This window comes from Eulemur rufifrons, chromosome 6 (genome assembly GCF_041146395.1).
Source record: "Eulemur rufifrons isolate Redbay chromosome 6, OSU_ERuf_1, whole genome shotgun sequence".
NCBI lineage: Eukaryota > Metazoa > Chordata > Mammalia > Primates > Lemuridae > Eulemur > Eulemur rufifrons.
In genome coordinates, this window is record NC_090988.1 from 57,136,164 (window position 1) to 57,155,018 (window position 18,855).

Here is an 18,855-nt window from a genome sequence, read left to right on the forward strand (position 1 = left end):
TAAAGTAAATTATTTAGAATAGTAAACAGTAATGATAATGCCATTATTATTTTGTGAACCCTGTCACCAAAGTTATGTACAATGCCTGAACAAATTTTATTCCATTGTTGTGACATTCCCTTGGGTGATTCAGAAACTGCTACAATTTAAAAATCATATGGCTTAATTATCCACCTTCCACTAATAGTTGGATTTTCAGATGAAACATTTTATAGACTTGAAAATCAAGTTATTAATCTGAAAACTAAAGAATAACTTCTTTATAGGGTTACCTTGATGATCAAACAATATATGAATATAATCACTTTGTGAAAGATCTAATTCATACAGATTATAGTATTATCATCAATAAACTCATTAGTATCCTTAAACTCAAGAGGTTGTAGAGAAACGAATGTCATTACTGTTCGTATTCCTCTTTGCTCCCTGACTTCTATCTTTTTAGGAATTAAATCCCTTCTAATGAACATATGGAAGAAATGTGAACTGTAGGACATTCTAAGACTGCTGATGGTTAACCATCTTTTATGAAAAAAATTCTCAATATTCGCTCCCAAATCTGCTTGGTCCTGACCCCATAGATTACAGGATTGAGAGCTGGTGGAACAACCACATATAAATTGGCTAAGAGAATGTGGATATATCGAGGGATATTGTGGCCAAAACGATGTGTCAAGAAAGAGAAAAATGCTGGTGTAAAAAAAGCTAAGATAACACCAATGTGAGAGCCACAGGTATTGAGAGCTTTGAGCCGGGCCTCCCAGGAGGGCAGGCAGAAGACAGCATAGAGTATCCAAACATAGGAAAGAATAATGAAAATCACATCTAATAATAAAATAAACATATCCCCAAGGCCAAATATTATGTTGACTTTGATACTGCCACAGGCCAGACAGGCAATACCCATGTGCTCACAGTAAGTATGAGGGATGATATGGTGCCCACAGAAGGGCAATCTTAGGAGGAGAAACACCAGTGGAACCACCATGCACAGACTCCGCAGGATGGCAATGCCTGCGATGAGGCTGATGATTTTGCTGGTGAGGATCACAGTATATTGAAGAGGCTTGCAAATGGCAATGTAGCGGTCAAAGGCCATGGCCACTAACACAATGCTCTCCATGGCAGTGAAGAAATGAATAAAGAACATCTGGGAAAGGCAATTTTCAAAAGATATTTCCCTGAGACTGAACCAGAAAATGCCCAGCATTTTGGGGATGGTGGCTGTAGACAATCCCAGGTCAATGGAATCCAGCATGGCCAGGAAATAGTACATGGGTTCATGGAGACTGTGCTCAGTCTGGATCACAAACAGGACAGTAGCATTCCCCAGGAGTGCAACAAGATACACAAAGAAAAAAGGAAATCCAATCCATATGTGTACATCTTCTAGCCCTGGGATGCCAAGCAATAGGAAGGAAGAAGGATGGAACTGGGTGTTATTAGGAATGGACATTCTCCCTGTCACTCTTGGTGACTGTGCATATCATAGTCAAATATTGACTTCCCACCAGTGATTCATTCCTCATTTCTTTCTTTTTCCGTACTCCTGGTAAAAGGTAAAATAACATTTTAATATTCCTTTTCTCCCATTCAATGTTATCAACATTTTCTACTATGCTTACCTGAATAGCATATGATTCCAGGAGTAGACTTACTCTTATCCAGATCCTTTCATCCATAAAAGGTTGAATAATAAGAGAGATGAGTAGAATATCCATTAGGTGAATATTCAGGGTAATAAATAAGAACAATAAAGGCCTTTGTTCTTTGCATCTGGTGGTGGTATACATATTGCAGCTAAGGTACATGAAAAATGCTTTAGCATATATAATCTAATCTAGTCTCCTATTAGGGAACTTAAGGATCATAAATATATATGTAAATAAATATTAATATATATTTACATATAGATCATTTTATATATTGTTTAATGCATGCATATACTGCTATCTGATTCTGAAAACAGAGGTCACAAACTTACTTTTATTTAAGCACCTAAAACTTTCTCACACGTATAAATTCTCAGAACACATGTTTGTTCAGCATGCGTACCATTAGTAACATAACTTCCATCTCAACTTAGTCTTTCAAAAGCCATCTTCATCTAGAATATTTGGATCATGAATAAAGACATGGTGAAAACATTTTGCAAAGGGACTTTTAAATTTAGAGTAAAACTTGGGTTTATAAAATATTTTAAATTGAAATGGTCTTATTATCCACCAAATATACAAAAATTCAAATTTATTAATGAAGCTGTCTTGGGAATGCCAATCAGGGGTACTTAAAGAGTTTCTAATTTCTTAAGTCTACTCTGTTTAAATCCTATCTAACCCTGCTAATGCATGGAAAAAGGCATATTATTTTAGATACCCTTGAGATTCGAGTTCAACAAACCTGTCCTCTATCACAGATCTTGATGTTTTTCTGTATGTCCTCTTTTAATTACTAAATAAAAAAGAATTTATTAAGTGATTTGTTATATAGCAAGTAGCTTGAGTGTCAAAATGTTAGATTTATTTATCCTGAATTAATATTTTAAAACAATCAAGAAAGGAGAAGTTTATTATTTGGTAACTTCCTAAGATGAAACAATTTTGAAAATAGTGTGGAAATGATAGACTCTGGGAATGGATGTATGGTAATTGTGGGAGTTCATATTTCAGTGGTACACATCAGAGATGGATATATAAAAAAAGTGTCATAGCCTCCTTTACCCAGGATAAGACCAGCATCTAGCAAAAAATGTTGTCCATCCAGGACCTGTTAGAAGTTGGGGCATTAGATATAAGTTTAGTTAAAATTTGAATGAGATTTGGTCAATGTTCTCATGATGTAGTGAGGGAGACATAAATGAAAAGATGAAATCAGAATAAAATGTTGCATTATGGTAGAAAAATATAGAAAATGCTGTCAGCATGGATTATGACAAAATAAGCTCCACAGAAGAGGTAAAATGGATCAAAGTGAACTGTATTTGTACAAAGAATATAGCAAATTATTCAAGGTGGAGAGAAAATCGAGTAAAAATTGAAAACAAAAATCAAAATTATCAGTGGCCCTACTTTGTAAGGTGAATTCCCATCTAGGACTTGGTCTCTGTGGTCATCTATGTGATCATCTCCAGATTCTGTAGCTTCATGACTCTACCTTTAAGTCCATGGTGTCTGGGTCACTCTTGAATACTGCCTAGAGAACGAGTTTGTAGGATTATTATGGTTTTATACAATGAGAAATGCCTATTTTATTCTCAACCCTGATTTTCCAGGAGTATTTCTGGAATTGGTGCCTCCTAAGAGCTGAAATAGCCACATTTTCAAATCAATAAACAATGAGCAAACCACCTAGTCACTTATGCATTCCCCATAAGCATATACTATTCTATTTTACCAACACATATTCATAGATTCTCAAATCTTTGCCAGATAGAGTGGCAAGAATGGGCCCCAGTCTCTCCTCTGAGAACATTATTTCTAACATCCTGACATGAACTTATCAAAAAGCAATTTTCTCAATTCTGCATCATGTTAATTATTACTCTACCATATTCCACAGCCTCCACCCACCCACCTACCTTGGCCCACGTACCCAAACACTATTTCATGTCCTGAAACTGACAAGGATAAACAGAATAGATTCTCTACACCAGTGGTTTGCAACCAGGGGTGATTTTGCCCCTAGGGGATATATGACAATGTCTGGAGATTGTGATTATCACAACTTGAGGCAAGTGCTACTGGTATCTAGTGGATAGATGCCAGGGATGTGGCTAAATGTCCTGAAATGCACATCTCTCCCCAGAACAGAATTATCTGGTCCAAAATGTCAGTAGCATAAAGGTTGAAAAGCCCTGCTGTACACCTTTTTAATCTTATCTCTACCTAATTTCCAGTCCCCTGGCATGGGCTACTATAAAATGACCTGAACTATCCACATGTTATTCCATTTCTCAGCTGCCTTCCTACTTTCATCTTAAGTCCTATTAAAAACAAAAGAAAACAAAATAAATTAATTCTACCATCATTCATGGTTATAATTTATTCATTCATGAATTCCTTTGTTCAAAATCATACTTGTTGATCTCACTTTCTAGGCCTGGCAATGCACTAGGTACCAGGAAAACATAATCCTTGACCTCTTGATATTCACATTTGGTTCGTAGAACATAAGGTGAGACAAAGTAGCTGATCTAATACAAAGTTTTTGTCAGTGTCTCATCAGCAGTTGCATGTGTAAAATGCAAAGAGATAGATGTGCATGTAGGGTAACGTGTAACCATGATAGTTTATGGGTATAAAATTTGAAATGCCCAACACTTGCCTGTGTATTCTTTCTTCATCCTTTACCAGATCTCTGTATCATATACTTATTTTCCCTCCCCATCTTTATCTTTTTAGCATGAACTCATTCCCCATCTCCCACACTATTTCCTATAGGCCTAACCAGTATACTACAGCCTTACCATGCTTTCCAAATATCTGTGAGAAGCTGAATTTTGAAAGCATAACCTGATATCTCTCTGGACCCACACCTTCCTAAGCAAGGATAGGTATTTATACTCATACAGTAGCCCTGCTTCTACTGGAATGGGGACTGTAGTCTCCTGAGGTTCTTGGCATAAACTAAGTGATATTCACTGGAGAGTTCACCTAAGAAACCTCCCTCCCTATACTGGAACTATGGGCCAAGAGTCATCTACTCTTTATTTTCCAATGATACATTCTGTATCTTTTCTGCTTTCCAAGTTAGAAGTCAAAGCTCCTGCTTAACAACTGGGCAGACAGTATGAGTTTTTGCCACCTACTTCAATGGCATATTTCCTTAGTTTTCCATTGTTGTTCTGTCTACATCCTCACTGTTATAGCTTACCTCTTAGTATGTCTATAATCCTTTTGCCCTACTCCTCATGAATTATGCAGGTGAAAGGCTGGATAAGACAACAGAGATATGCAGGACAAAGATCCTGGCGAGAAGAAAGCTCACTAAGGTGAGCATAACTTCCTACTCACCATATTTCCACTAGTTTTTTAATGACTGTAGGAGCAGGGAAGAGGTAAGCCATTCAAACACAAGGAAACTTGCAGAGCTTTGCCAAATTATTACTGCTAGGAGGAAAAAAATGCATCTGGGGATTCAAAAGCAGCCAGAATGTGAGGAAACAAGATCTCACAGTGGAAAGAAGCGCAAAAAAGCAAGCCCAAAAATCTACACCACTCTTCTTGCAGTGCCATTTCTTTCATTTAAATCTGCATAAGGCAAATGGAGAAAACAGATGTAAAGCACAACATAATGTTGGCGGTCTTATAGTGCTACGGGGACAAAAATTAGCATTCAGGACACACCAAGAAGGACGAGGCATAGTAAAAACCTCTGGAGAGCTATATCCTGAAAGTAGATTGAGTCTTACAAGGGTGATGAAATCTACCAAAGAACAAAATAAATATTTTCTGCAGCAAAATAATGCATTCAAAAGCTTCTACAGCTTTTCAAACAAGTTATCTCATCTTCAGTAAAAAGCTATCAAGCAAACCAAGAAAGCAGGCAAAGAAAATAAAACAGAAAACAGATTCACAAGGCAACCATATACTGGAAATATCATACAGAGATTTTAGGATTACTGTGATTAATATGTTCAAGAAAATAGATGACAAGACTGAGATTTTCACGAGGGAACTGGAGTCAGTAAGAAGAATCAAAAGGAAATTCTAGAAAGAAACAATAACAAAATACGAACTTGATCAATGATTATAACAGCATATAGGTGATTCTTAAGAAATCTTAAAACAGAGGTTAGAAAACTATGAACTGTGGGCCAAATCCATCTCATGGTCTGCTCTTTTTCAGCTAGCAAGCTAAGAATCATTTTTTTGCATTCAGTAAAGGTTAATGAAGGAGGAAAAGGAGAAGTCGAGAAGGCGAAGGAGAGGAGAATATGTGACAGATACCACATGTGGCCCACAAAGCCTAAAATATTTACTTCCTGTCCTTTTGCAAAAAAAGTATGCCAACTCCTGATTTAGATTAGTGAGGTCAAAATGCCAGGACAAAACACAGAAAGCAAAAAAATTTAAACACACACACAAATCCAAAATATATGTCATAGGTTTGGAAGCCGTGCCTTGAGTGGAAGACTGATGGACCTTAAGGAGACCGTAGTGAGGGCAGGAAGAAAAGTGAGAAAGACAAAATTGCAAGCTAAAAGGAAGGAATTCTTTATTATATAAAGACAGAAAGGCTGGCCAAACTGTTTTCTTTAGTAACACGGAAAATAGAAAATTTTCAAAATACACTGGTGGATTTGGCTAAAGAGATTCCAGGCAGAATGTTGAAAGTGCCAAGTGATTTCTTTTAGTTAGTGTAACAAAATTTGGATAGAAAAAAATTAGTTAAAAATAAGATTATCCCAGTTTCAACCAAAATCTAAAAGTAATATAAAGGAGCCATTACTTTCTGGTTTCAAAAACCAAGCCAATTTTCATTCTTAGCTTCTCCTAACTACAAAAAATTCCTCAAAATAAGAGATGACCAAAGAACAAATTAAATGTGTGACTGTAAAACCTTTGTTAAGATCTTGGAAAGATTTAGTTAGTTTCCAATTTATCAATTTATTCTTTTGCTGCTTGCATTTGTGTCATATCTAGAAAACCACTGCCAAATCAAAGGTCATGAAAGTTTATCCCTAGGTTTTCTTCTAAGATATTTTTAGTTATGGTTCTTATGTTTGAGTCTTTAATTCATTTTTGTGTATGATGTGAGAAAGTGTCCAACTTCATCCTTTTACATGTGGATATCCAGTTCTTCCAGGGCCATTTTTTTTTTAAATTTCAGAATATTATGGGGGTACAAACATTTTGGTTACATGTAATGGCTTTGCTTCGCCCAAGCCAAGGCTAGAAGCATGCCCTTCCCTGATACAGTGCAATCCGTCTCCATTAGTTGTGAGTTTACCCACTCCCAACCCCCCAACTGACCATTTTTTAAGGAGACTTTTCTTTCCTGCATTAATTACCATGGCCATAGGTATTTGACCATAGATAATCAAATTTATTTCTGGACTCTTAACTACATTCCATTCATCTATATGTCAATCCTTATGCTAATATTATCCTGTATTAATTACTGTAACTTTATAGATAGTTTTGAAATTAGAAAGTGTGAGTCCTTCACCTTTGTTCTTTTTCAAGATTTTAACTATTTGGAATTTCTTGCAATTCAATATGAATTTTAAAATATCATTTTACATTTGTGCAAAAAAGGATAGGATTTCAACAGGGATTCTGTAGAATCCTTAGATTGCTTTGGGGAATATTAACAATTTAACAATATTGAATCTTCAACCCATAAACACAGGATATCTTTACACTTATTTAGTTATTTTATTTCCTCAGCAATATTCTGAGTTTCCATTATGCAAATCTAGACTTTCCCTAGTTAAATGCATTCCTGAGTATGTTTTTTCCTTTCAAGCTATTGTAAGGAAATTATTTTCTTATTTTACTTTTAGATTATTTACTGATAGTATATAGAGATACAATTGATTTTTGCATGTTTTTCATGTCCCCAGCAACTTTGCTGAATTTCCTTCTTAACTCATAGTTTTTTTTTTCTCTGTTTGTTTTTTATAAAGGCAGCCTCCAAAATATATTTCCCTAAGACTGAACCAGAAGAGGCCCAGGATTTGTGTGGTCATGAATAAGCCCAAGTCAATGGAATCCAACATGGCCAAGAAGTAGTACATGGGTTCATGGAGACTGTGCTCAGTCTGGATCACAAATAAGATAGCAGAATTCTCCAGGAGTACAACAAGAAACACAAAGAAAAAGGGGAATCCAATCCATATATGCACATCATCTAGTGCTGGGTTGCCCAGCAGTAGGAATGAAAAAGGATGAAATTAAGTATCATTAGGCATAGACATTTTATTCTGCCAGGAATAGCTGTTGTGCATCTCAAAGATAATTATTTACTTCCCATTAGTGATTCTTGCTCCGCTTTTCACTTTATTCTGATTCCAGGTAAAATGTAAAATAATATTGTATTTTTTTTATTCTTTTTTTCAAAAAAAGTAAAATACTCTTATTCTGCTAGCTTCATTTAAGCATAAAATTAGCCTCACTGTGCCGTCACTTTTCCTACTAGAACTTATTACACACGAAGAAGAGAGGGGAGAAAAATCTCTACCTTCCTTATAGAAATTAATAATGAGGAGTCTAGGCAGAAACAGATGAGAAAATAAAATTCCAGGATCTTTGTATCTGGTAATTTTATACTCATTTTTTTCATAATGCATATGGTGGTTTATTTGGTATTTGTGATCTCAACCATTCCCTTATGAGGGATTCTATGGACAATAAAGATTGTGTGTGTGTGTGTGTGTGTGTGTGTGTATGTGTGTGAGAGAGAGAGAGCAAGAGAGAGGGTATTCATTTTTATATGCATTGGTGAATACTAGAGGGTGTAAGTCTGACAGTAAAACAAAAAATCTGATTTGTTGATTCACATGCAATAGAATGCATTAAAAAAGGTCTTCATTTTGAATTTTTATTAAATAAAAATAATTGCTGATTTCCCTGATTTCTGTATAGATTCTAGTTATCAACTCTTTATTGGATGTGTAGCATGCATATATTTTCTCCCATTCTGTAGAGTGTCTATTTGCTCTCATGATAGTTTCTTTTTAATTTGATCATGTCCCATTTATTTATTTTTTTGATGCTGTAATTGCTTTTGGTGTCCTCTTCATAAATTCTTTACCTAGGCCAATGTCTATAAAAGTTTTTCCAACACTTTCTTCTACAATTATTATGGTTTCATAGCCTTAAGTTTAAGTATGTTATCCATCATGAGTTGATTTTTCTGAGGTGAGAGGTGCAGATCCTGTTTCAGTCTTCTACACGTGGCTATCCAATTTCCCAGTACCATTTATTGAATAGGGATTCTTTTCCCCAGTGTATGTTTTTATCTGCTTTGTCAAATATCAGATGACAATATGAGGATGATTTTATATCTAGGTTCTCTGTCCTGTTCCATTGGTCTATGTCTGTGCTCTTGTGCCAGTATCATGCTATTTTGGTTACTATAACCTTGTAGTATATCTTGAAATCTGATAGATTGATGCCTCCCAATCTGTTCTTTTTGCTTAAGATTTCTTTCACTATACACAGTCTTCTCTGGTTCCATACGAAGCATAGCAGATGAAAAACCATACCATGCTCATGGATCAGCAGAGTCAACATTGTTAAAATGTTTATACTACCCAAAGTGATCTATAGATTCAATGCTATCCCTATTAAAATACCAACATCATTTTCCCAGATCTAGAAAAAATAATTCTATGCTTCATATGGAAGACTCCTAAAGCCATCACAGCAACAAAAATAAATAAATGGTACCTGATCAAATTAAAAAGCTTCTGCACAGCCAAAGAAACTATCATTAGAGCAAACAGACAACCTACAGAATGGGAGAAAATATTCCCATGCTATACATCTGATAAAGGGCTGATAACTAGAATCTATATGGAACTCAGAAAAATCAACAAGCGAAAATCAAATAACCCCATTAAAATGTGAGCAAAGTACATGAACAGAAACTTTTCAATAGAAGATACAATAAATCTTGTCCAAAAAATGCTCAACATCTCTAATCATCAGAGAAATACAAATCAAAATCACAATGAGATATCACTTAACTCCTATGAGAATGGCTTTTATCAAAAAGTCACAAAACAACAAATGTTGGCATGGATGCAGATAGATAGGAATACTCATACACTGCTGGTGGGTCTGCAAACTAGTGCTACCTCTATGGAAAGTAGTATGGTGATACCTCAAAGAAGTAAAAGTAGAACTAGCATTTGACCCAGCAATCCCGCTACTGGGTATTTACCCAAAGGAAAAAAAGACATTCTATAATAAAAATATCTGCACTTGAATGTTCATAGCAACACAATTCATAATTGCAAAGATGTGGAAACAACCCAAGTGCCCATCAATACATGAGTGGATTAATACAATGTGGTACATCGAGTACTACTCAGCCATAAAAAATGGCAAACTACCTCTTGTATTATCCTGGATGGAGCTGGAGCCCATTCTTCTAAGTGAAGTATTACAGGAATGGAAAAACAAACACCACATGCACTCACCATTAAATTGGTACTAATCAATTAAAATTTATATGCACATATGGAAGTAACATTTCATCAGGTGTCAGGCAGGTGTGAGGGGGGAGGAGAGGATAGGTAACTCACACCTAACAGGTGCAATGCATGCTGTCTGGGGATAGGCATACTTGTAGCTCTGACTTGGGTGGAGCAAAGGCAATTTATGTAACCAAAGGGTTTGTACCCCTATAATATTCTGAAATTTAAAAAATGAATAAAAAATAAATAAATAAACTTCTTAGGATGATATGTTGCCCTTGAATTACTCTTCGACACCATCTCTTGCTACTCATTCTTTCCTTCACTCCACTCCAGGCATGTACTTTGTGCTATTCCTCAATTCTAAGCTCATTTTTATCACAGAAATTTTGCTTTTTCTACTCACACAACCTAATACACTCTTCTCTGATATCTTCAAAAGTCTTATTCCTTCACTTCCTTGATGAATGAAATTGCAGATGATACAAATGAAAAAATATCCCATGCTCATGATTCAAAAGAATTAAAATCATTAAAATGACCACTCTGCCCAAAGCAATCTACAGATTCAATGCAATCCCTAACAAAATACCATTATCGTTTTTCACAGAAAAAAAATCCTAAAATTCATATGGAACAAAAAAAAAAAAAAGAGCCTGAATAGCCAAAGCAATCCTAAGTAAAAAGATAAAGGGAACTCTTATGTATGGTTAGTGGAAATGTAAATTAGTACAACCTCTATAGAAAGCGGTATGGAGATTTCTCAAATAACTAAAAATAGAACTACCATTCAATACAGTAATTCCACTACTGGGTATACCTAAAGGAAAAAGGAATCATTATATCAAAAGATACCTGAACTTGTATGTTTACTGCTACATTATTCGCAATAGCAAAAATGTGAAATCAACGTAAGTGGCTATCAACAGATGATTGGATTCAAAAGTTATGGTATATATACACAATGGAATACTATTCAACCATAAAAAATGAAATCATGTCTTTTGCAACATGGATGGAGGTGGAGTCCATTGTCTTAAGTGAAACTAGTCAGACACAGAAAAACAAATATCACATGTTCTCACTTATAAGTGGGAGCTAAATAACGTGTGCATGTGGGGGTAGAGTGTGGAATGATAGACAATGGAGACTGGAAAGAGTAGGAGTGTGGGAGGGAGGTGGATGATGAGAAATTACTTAATGAGTAAAATGTACATTACTTGAGTAATGGATACTCTAGAAGCCCTGAATCAACCAATAGGCAATCCATGCATGTAACAAAATTATACTTGTACCCTGTAAATTTATACAAATAAAAATAAAAGAAAGTGCATTCAAACTGATACATACAATGCATTCAATCCATACTTGCCAATTAAATTGTCATTTACACTTTCCCCTCTGTGAGTATACACACACACACACACACACACACACACAAAACCCAGATTTTTTTAACTATTAAAACTATTTATTTGGAGACAGAAACACAAAGCAAAACTAGAAGATATTGAAACAAAAACAAAAATGGATATATTTTAGGTTTGTCTGGGATAATTCTCTGAATGTGTTTGTGAAAGAATATGTATCTAACAATTCACTCTTATAATCCTTCTAAATTCCATACAGGTTCTTATCCACATTCATCCAGGTTTCTCTCTACCCATATTACTTGGTGTCCCTTTTCTTTTCTCTATTTCCTGCTGTTCCCTCAGGTCTGAGCTTTTTATGTGTCTAAATCCCCCATCCATCCTTGTCCATTTAGCATTCTTTACAATACACTCACCTGCCTTACCATAGTCTGAGAATTTTCTCTAGGAAAGGAACCATCAAGTACTTCCAAAGCCTTCCAGCCTAAATTCTGCCAGTAATTACCTGCCCTGTGTCATTGCTGTGGTCCTGAGAAAGAAAGATTACTATGACAACTATTATAGAACTTCACTCGGAGCCAAGAGAAGGGAGAGCCTCCATGTATTCATTCCCTGGAATCTACCATAAAAATAGAAATTGAGCCTAGATCCTTGTACATCGGAGTATTTGGAGACAGTCCAGAAATGCCATCCTGTTTCCCTGTTCCATAACATGAGCTTCGGCATTGGCCTCTATTAATTTGATTGGCAACTTTATCCTTTTTCCTCCCAAGATAACCACTATACCACTTCAGATTCTTAGTAACTACACCAGGTCTGGTTTTAACACATTTCCCTTTTGAGGGAGCCCAAAAGCAAATGACATAAATTAAACCGTCAGCTCAACTTCTCATTCTTGGAATAATTCTTGGTACATTCCCTGCTTCCAAGAATAGAGAGTGCTCTGTTATTTCATGGTGTCTATGGGTAGCAGGCAAAAGCCATTCCTGAACAGTATATTCTGCTCTTATCCACTCATCCAGTGAGTGACCTAATGACTGCTTTCTCTAGGACATCCCTGAATCACAGCTAAATTTAAGTATCTTTGCTTTATAGTTCTCAACATGCCAGCTATGTGATCTACTGCCTAATATTGTATCTTAACTCTGTAAATGACAGAGCAAGAATAAAGAGCATATGTTCAAAATCTTCCTAAAACCATATGCCTCCAAATTCTTTCTGAGTCCTCTATGAATGGAACAACTTTGAAATCCACAGAGGGAAAAATATATTTCTCAGCACCACTTTAGGACCAACTTAGTATAATTTCTTCTTTCCCAATGTAAATAATTTAAAGACAATTGACTATATACCTTTCTATTATTCAAAAATCCATACATAGAACATAGAAGTATATATGTATATATACACACATATAAAATTAATGGACTATATAAGTAATATTAATATAAGTAAGCAAAATAAATTAATCATATGGTTATGAATGCATATGCCATGTGTATTTATTATTTCCCTTTTCCTTTATATCAACTTCTTATTTCATGACTATATCTTCTTCTCTATGTTCATGGGGGGAATTATAGTAACCACTGAGTAGGATTATGATGACCACAAAATGAGTGTAGGTGTGTAAAAGTATACTTTCTATATATAGTGCATTTATATAATCCTTTATTTGGGTAAGTTGTTATTTTTATTTTTAAAAATCCTGGAAGCCATTTATGCTGTTTGTAAAAATAGCAATGTTATTCGGTATCTGTTCAACTCTTGACCACCCTGGAATAAGAGAAACTCATGAAAACTTGCAGATAAGCTATTTGGCTAAAATCAGTACTTCTTACTAAACATAGAATATGAATAAAACATTTAACTTTCCCAAACATCAATATGTTCATTGAAAAAGTGACAAAAGTAATACACTCTTTATAGGACTAACTTAAAGATACAATATAGACATAAAAGAACTTGGAAGAGTAAAATTTTATGCAAATTCTAATATTCTTACTATTACATTTAAAGACAAAAGCTTCAGTTCACAGGTAAATAATGTCATTGGTTGCAACATTCCCAGCTGCCTTCGTTCTTTCTACTGGATTAGGCATAATGTAACTTTATTTTTTAACAGTGGAAAAAACATGAATTCTAAGTCAGACCTTCCAAACTCCAAATGGTTAGTGATCTGTCTTGAGGAAAATCTTCAGCACTCGCTCCTGAATCTGCTTGGTCCTGACCCCATAGATTACAGGATTGAGAGCTGGTGGAACAACCACATATAAGTTGGCTAAGAAAATGTGTATATATTGAGGGATATTATGACCAAAACGATGTGTCAAGAAAGAGAAAAATGCTGGTGTGAAAAAGGCTAAGATAACACCTATGTGGGAGCCACAGGTGTTGAGAGCTTTGAGTCGAGCTTCCCAGGAAGGCAGGCAGAAAACTGCATGGAGGATTCTAACATAGGAAAGAATAATAAGGAACACATCCAATAATAAGAGAGAAATGTTGCCAAGGCCAAACATAATGTTCACTTTGATGCTGGCACAGGCTAGATGGGCAATGCCCATGTGCTCACAGTAAGTGTGAGGGATGATATGGTGCCCACAGAAGGGCAGCCTCAGGAGCAGAAACACCAGTGGAACCACCATGTACAGGCTCCGCAGAATAGCAATGCCTGCAATGAGGCTGATGATTTTGCTGGTGAGGATCATGGTGTACCGAAGGGGTTTGCAAATGGCAATGTAGCGATCAAAGGCCATGGCCACCAACACAATGCTCTCCATGACGGTGAAGAAGTGGATGAAGAACATCTGAGAGAGGCAGCCTCCAAAAGATATTTCCCTAAGGCTGAACCAGAAGATGCCTAGCATTTTGGGGATGGTGGCCGTGGACAAGCCCAGGTCAATGGAATCCAACATGGCCAAGAAGTCGTACATGGGTTCATGGAGACTGTGCTCAGTCTGGATCACAAACAAGATAGCAGTATTTCCCAGGACTGCAACAAGATACACAAAGAAAAAGGGGAATCCAATCCAGACGTGCACATCTTCTAGCCCTGGGATGCCCAGCAGTAGGAATGAAGAAGGATGGAATTGGGTGTCATTAGGTATAGACATTCTTTCTGTCACAAAAAGCTGTTGTGCACACCAGAAATGATTATCGACTACCCATTAGTGATCTTGTTCCATTGCTCACTTTATCCCAATTTCTGATAAAATAAAAAACAACATTGTAATCATTTTTTGATCTTTTCAGAAAAACTGTAAAATACTTTCATCTTTCTGCTAGCCTCATTTGAGCATAAAACAGAACCAGGAATAAAATCAGCCTCACTGTGTGGCACTTACCACACATGAAGAGGGAAGGGGAGAAAAACCTCTATGCTCCTTATAGAAATTAATAATGGAGAGAAACTGAAAAGAAAGTAAAGGTCCAGAGTCTGTTTATCTGGTAATTTTATACTCATTTTTTCTTAATGTGCACACTGATTTTTAGATATTTATAATCTCTGCTATTTCTTTATTAGGGATCCCCCTAACAATAAAGCTTGGATTTGTGAACTCTGTGTGTATGTGTATGCATTTTTACTACTGAGTTTGATTTTAGAACCAAGAAAAAAAAACATATTTTTTATTGACATGCATTAAAAATGGCCTGCCACTTAAAAGTTCTCAATTTTATTTTATTTTATTTTATTTATTTATTTATTTTTGAGACAGAGTCTCGCTTTGTTGCCTGGGCTAGAGTGAGTGCCATGGCGTCAGCCTAGCTCACAGCAACCTCAAACTCCTAGGCTTAAACGATCCTACTGCCTCAGCCTCCCGATTAGCTGGGACTACAGGCATGTGCCACCATGCCCGGCTAATTTTTTCTATATATATATTTTTAGTTGGCCAGATAATTTCTATTTTTAGTAGAGATGGGGTCTCGCTCTTGCTCAGGCTGGTCTCAAACTCCTGAGCTCAAACAATCCACCCACCTCGGCCTCCCAGAGTGCTAGGATTACAGGCATGAGCCACTGCGCCCGGCCAAAAGTTCTCAATCTTAAATATTAAATAAGTGCATTAATTGAGAAGCAGGACAACTAATTTCAATGTGGTGTTTCAGACAATGAACAACTCCCTTTATATCATAACTGCTTTTGCAAAGAGAAAATTGCATTGTTCATGTTTGGAAAATGGGTAAAGAAAAGGATATTATGGTACTTATTAAAGGTTATTTTGTATTTATAATTGCATATGCAATGAAAGATTCCTTTAAATAAGTATATCACATGTAGAGCTCACAAAGAAACACATCCATTAAAAAAAAAACCTACTGATGTGCTTCTAGAAGAGAGGGTAATTTTTTCTGCTAGACAATTTAAAATATTATCTCAGACTTGCATGGACAGGGAGGACAGGGAGAATTTTGCCATACAATATTTCCTATCATAGCAGTTCTCTCTCTGGGAGTATTAGTGTTTTTATGGATATAGTCTTTTCTACAGCACAGGAAAAAGAATAAAATGATTTTGTTTTTCAGCACTCTTCCTGACTATGGGAAAATTCTGAACTCATTCCTAATGAATTAAAAATGTCAAGCAATCAACATGAAAGATGTAATTACTGGCCAACTTCTTTTGTAAAACTGATTTTACAGATAATGTGGAAGTGATTGTGATTTGCACAATTGCACAGAAAATTTTGATTCAAATTTGAGAACTCTTTGATGCTGGGAGAAGTCAAGGTTGAGGCATCCCCATTAGAGATAAATATGTTCTGTACATTCTAAACTCATGACAAGAAAAGTGTCTGAAACAAAAAATTGTACCCATTTGAAGCTAATGATAGCTAGTAGAAATGGGAGATAATTTGGGAAATTCTCTCTGGAAGGAGAATCTATATGTAAACATGGGAGCCTGGGAAGGATATCTTTAAAGTTCTCGAGTTAGTAATGAGAATGTCAAAGATAAAGATACAATTCTGTCATTCATTAGTGGATAATACACAGAGGATATAGAGGACAACCCTTCACAATTTATTCCATCAAATATCTAAGACGTCTTATATTTTCCAGTATTGATTTGAATAATTTGAATCATGCCTATCACATACTCTAAGGAAGACCGTGGTGTATCAGGGAGATTCAATTCCAAAGAAGAAATCTGAAAACTGCATTTCAAGTACTATGGGAGAAATATGCATTCAGTGCTGTAGGTGTAGAAATGCGTTAAATATAAATTCCATGAAGGTGGTTAGCCTTATGCCACAACTTATAGAGAAATTCCTCCAAAAAATAAGAAGAGAAAAGACTTTATTCCAGATGGAAAGATTAACAAGGACAAAGTGAGGAAAAGAAATATATTGGCCAGCCAGGACAGAATGCTGGAATCTCAGTTCTTTGTATTGCCTTTTACAGAGATTCAGTAGATACTTAAAGTCTGCTGAACTCTAATTGTCTATGAACTCTTAAATCTTAAAAAATATCTGGTGTTATTAGCTGGACATGATGGCACATGCTGTAGTCCCAGCTACCTGGGAGGGTGAGGCAGGAGGATCACTTGAGCCCAGGAGTTCGGGGTTACAGTGAACTATGATTGTGCCACTTCACTCCAAGCTAGGTGATAGAGGGAGATTCCATTTCCAAAGGAGGAAAAAATAAATATAACTGGTATATCAGTCACTCTTAAAGGTAAAACAGAAAATCAGAAATATAAAAAACGACTACTTCCCAAGAAAATCAATTTATCACACTTATCCTCATGAATTTTCCAAATGAATTTTAAAAGTGGGACTTCCCTTTAGTCTGGGAAAACATCATTTCCAAATCTATAAACATTTCTGGAAACATCCAGTCAATTATTCTACAACTGAATACTGACCTAATATATCAACATTCATTTGTATATTCTCCAATCTGTGCTTGATTCAGAAATAAGACTAGGTTCTAGCCACTTTATTTTTGACCTCCTAAGGCTGAGACCCTACATTATATCCAGCAGCCATGATCTCAAATCTTACATTTTTTTACTACTCCAGCTTACTCTAATCACCATCATCAAATCTACATACACACCTAATTCCATGCCCCATGTCAAATGACAGTAAGGAGAAGATATAATGGACATGTTCTCATTTTATATCTGCTTAATCACCCAGTCTCATGCCCATCATTCTAGCAGAAAATCTCATTTACTTTATCAGCTTCTTCATCACCTTAGCCCTGGGACCTATTTTTACAAAACTCTATTCCTCAGGGCCATGCTTTATAAATCATTTTTTCACAAACTCATTCATTAATAACATATTTACAGTTCACCTTTACTATACCTGATACTGTTCTATAAAAATAGGGAAAGGAGGTCTTCACCCTCTTGCTATCATAATTTGGCACCTGTATGCTGGTTCAGAAACAACAGCTAAACTAATGCAGGATATATGACTATTTCTCCTTCCTCATCACCTTTGCAATCCTGTTAGTTTTGTGTGTGAAAATTTGTATTGTCATAAGATATATGTACGTAGGAAAACATGTATAGTCTTGGGAGGTCTTAAGAATGATTGTGGTTTCTTCCTCCATATGTTTATTGTCTTTAGTCTTGCCATATAAGTTTGACATAAGCCTTTCCCCATCTCTCCTCCTGTACCTTGCAGTTAAACCTTGATATGACTTACCTTGATCACTAAATCTCTAAGAAGCAATATTTTGAAACACCACTTGCCATATGCTGACATATACAATTTAATCTGCTAAAGAGAAGGTATTTATGTCATTACTAAAGCCCATATACCCCTGAGATGAAACTATCATATCTATGAGACATTTACATAGCTTAATTAATAGGCACTGGGAATTTGTTTCGAATCTCTTTCTCCCTACACTGAGACTACAAGACAAAAATCCTTCATTGCTTCTTTATATTCCCAAATGATCTATTCTTTTACCAAGAAGAATTTGTATAACTTCTTCTTTTCAAATTAAATTTCAAAGTCCCTGATGAATACTTGGTTTATTGGCTCAGATACTATTCAACCTTCTTCATTACCTTATAACCTTGTAAATCAATTCTCTCTCTCTCTTTCTCTCTCTCTCTCTCTCCTACCTTGCCTCTCCCACTTGCATTCTACATATCTTGAAATGTTTATCTATAAGCCTCTTTCTATAATCCCTATAAAATATTCAAATTTACAATTTTAACTATCTCTCTGATATATGTACTTCATGGAATGAAATTCTACTAATCCATTCATCCCTTTTCCTTCTTTATTAACACTACTCAATAGAAACTTCTTAAGATGGTGTGTTGACCTTGAATTACTCTTCAACACCATCTCTTGCCACTCATTCCCTTCTTCACTC

At 35.7% G+C, this 18,855-nt stretch overlaps 2 protein-coding genes across 2 annotated transcripts; both read right to left on the reverse strand.

The window, feature by feature from the left end:
* Nucleotides 1-514: 514 nt before the first annotated feature.
* LOC138384873 (olfactory receptor 52E8-like) lies at nt 515-1,456 on the reverse strand. Its single transcript, XM_069470534.1, has one exon. It carries the CDS (start codon nt 1,454-1,456, stop codon nt 515-517), a length of 942 nt encoding a protein of 313 aa, XP_069326635.1.
* Nucleotides 1,457-13,666: 12,210 nt separating this feature from the next.
* Nucleotides 13,667-14,630, reverse strand: LOC138384154 (olfactory receptor 52E8). Its single transcript, XM_069469430.1, has one exon. The coding sequence runs from the start codon at nt 14,628-14,630 to the stop codon at nt 13,689-13,691; it is 942 nt and encodes a 313-aa protein (XP_069325531.1). The 3' UTR covers nt 13,667-13,688.
* Between the last annotated feature and the right edge of the window lie 4,225 nt (nt 14,631-18,855).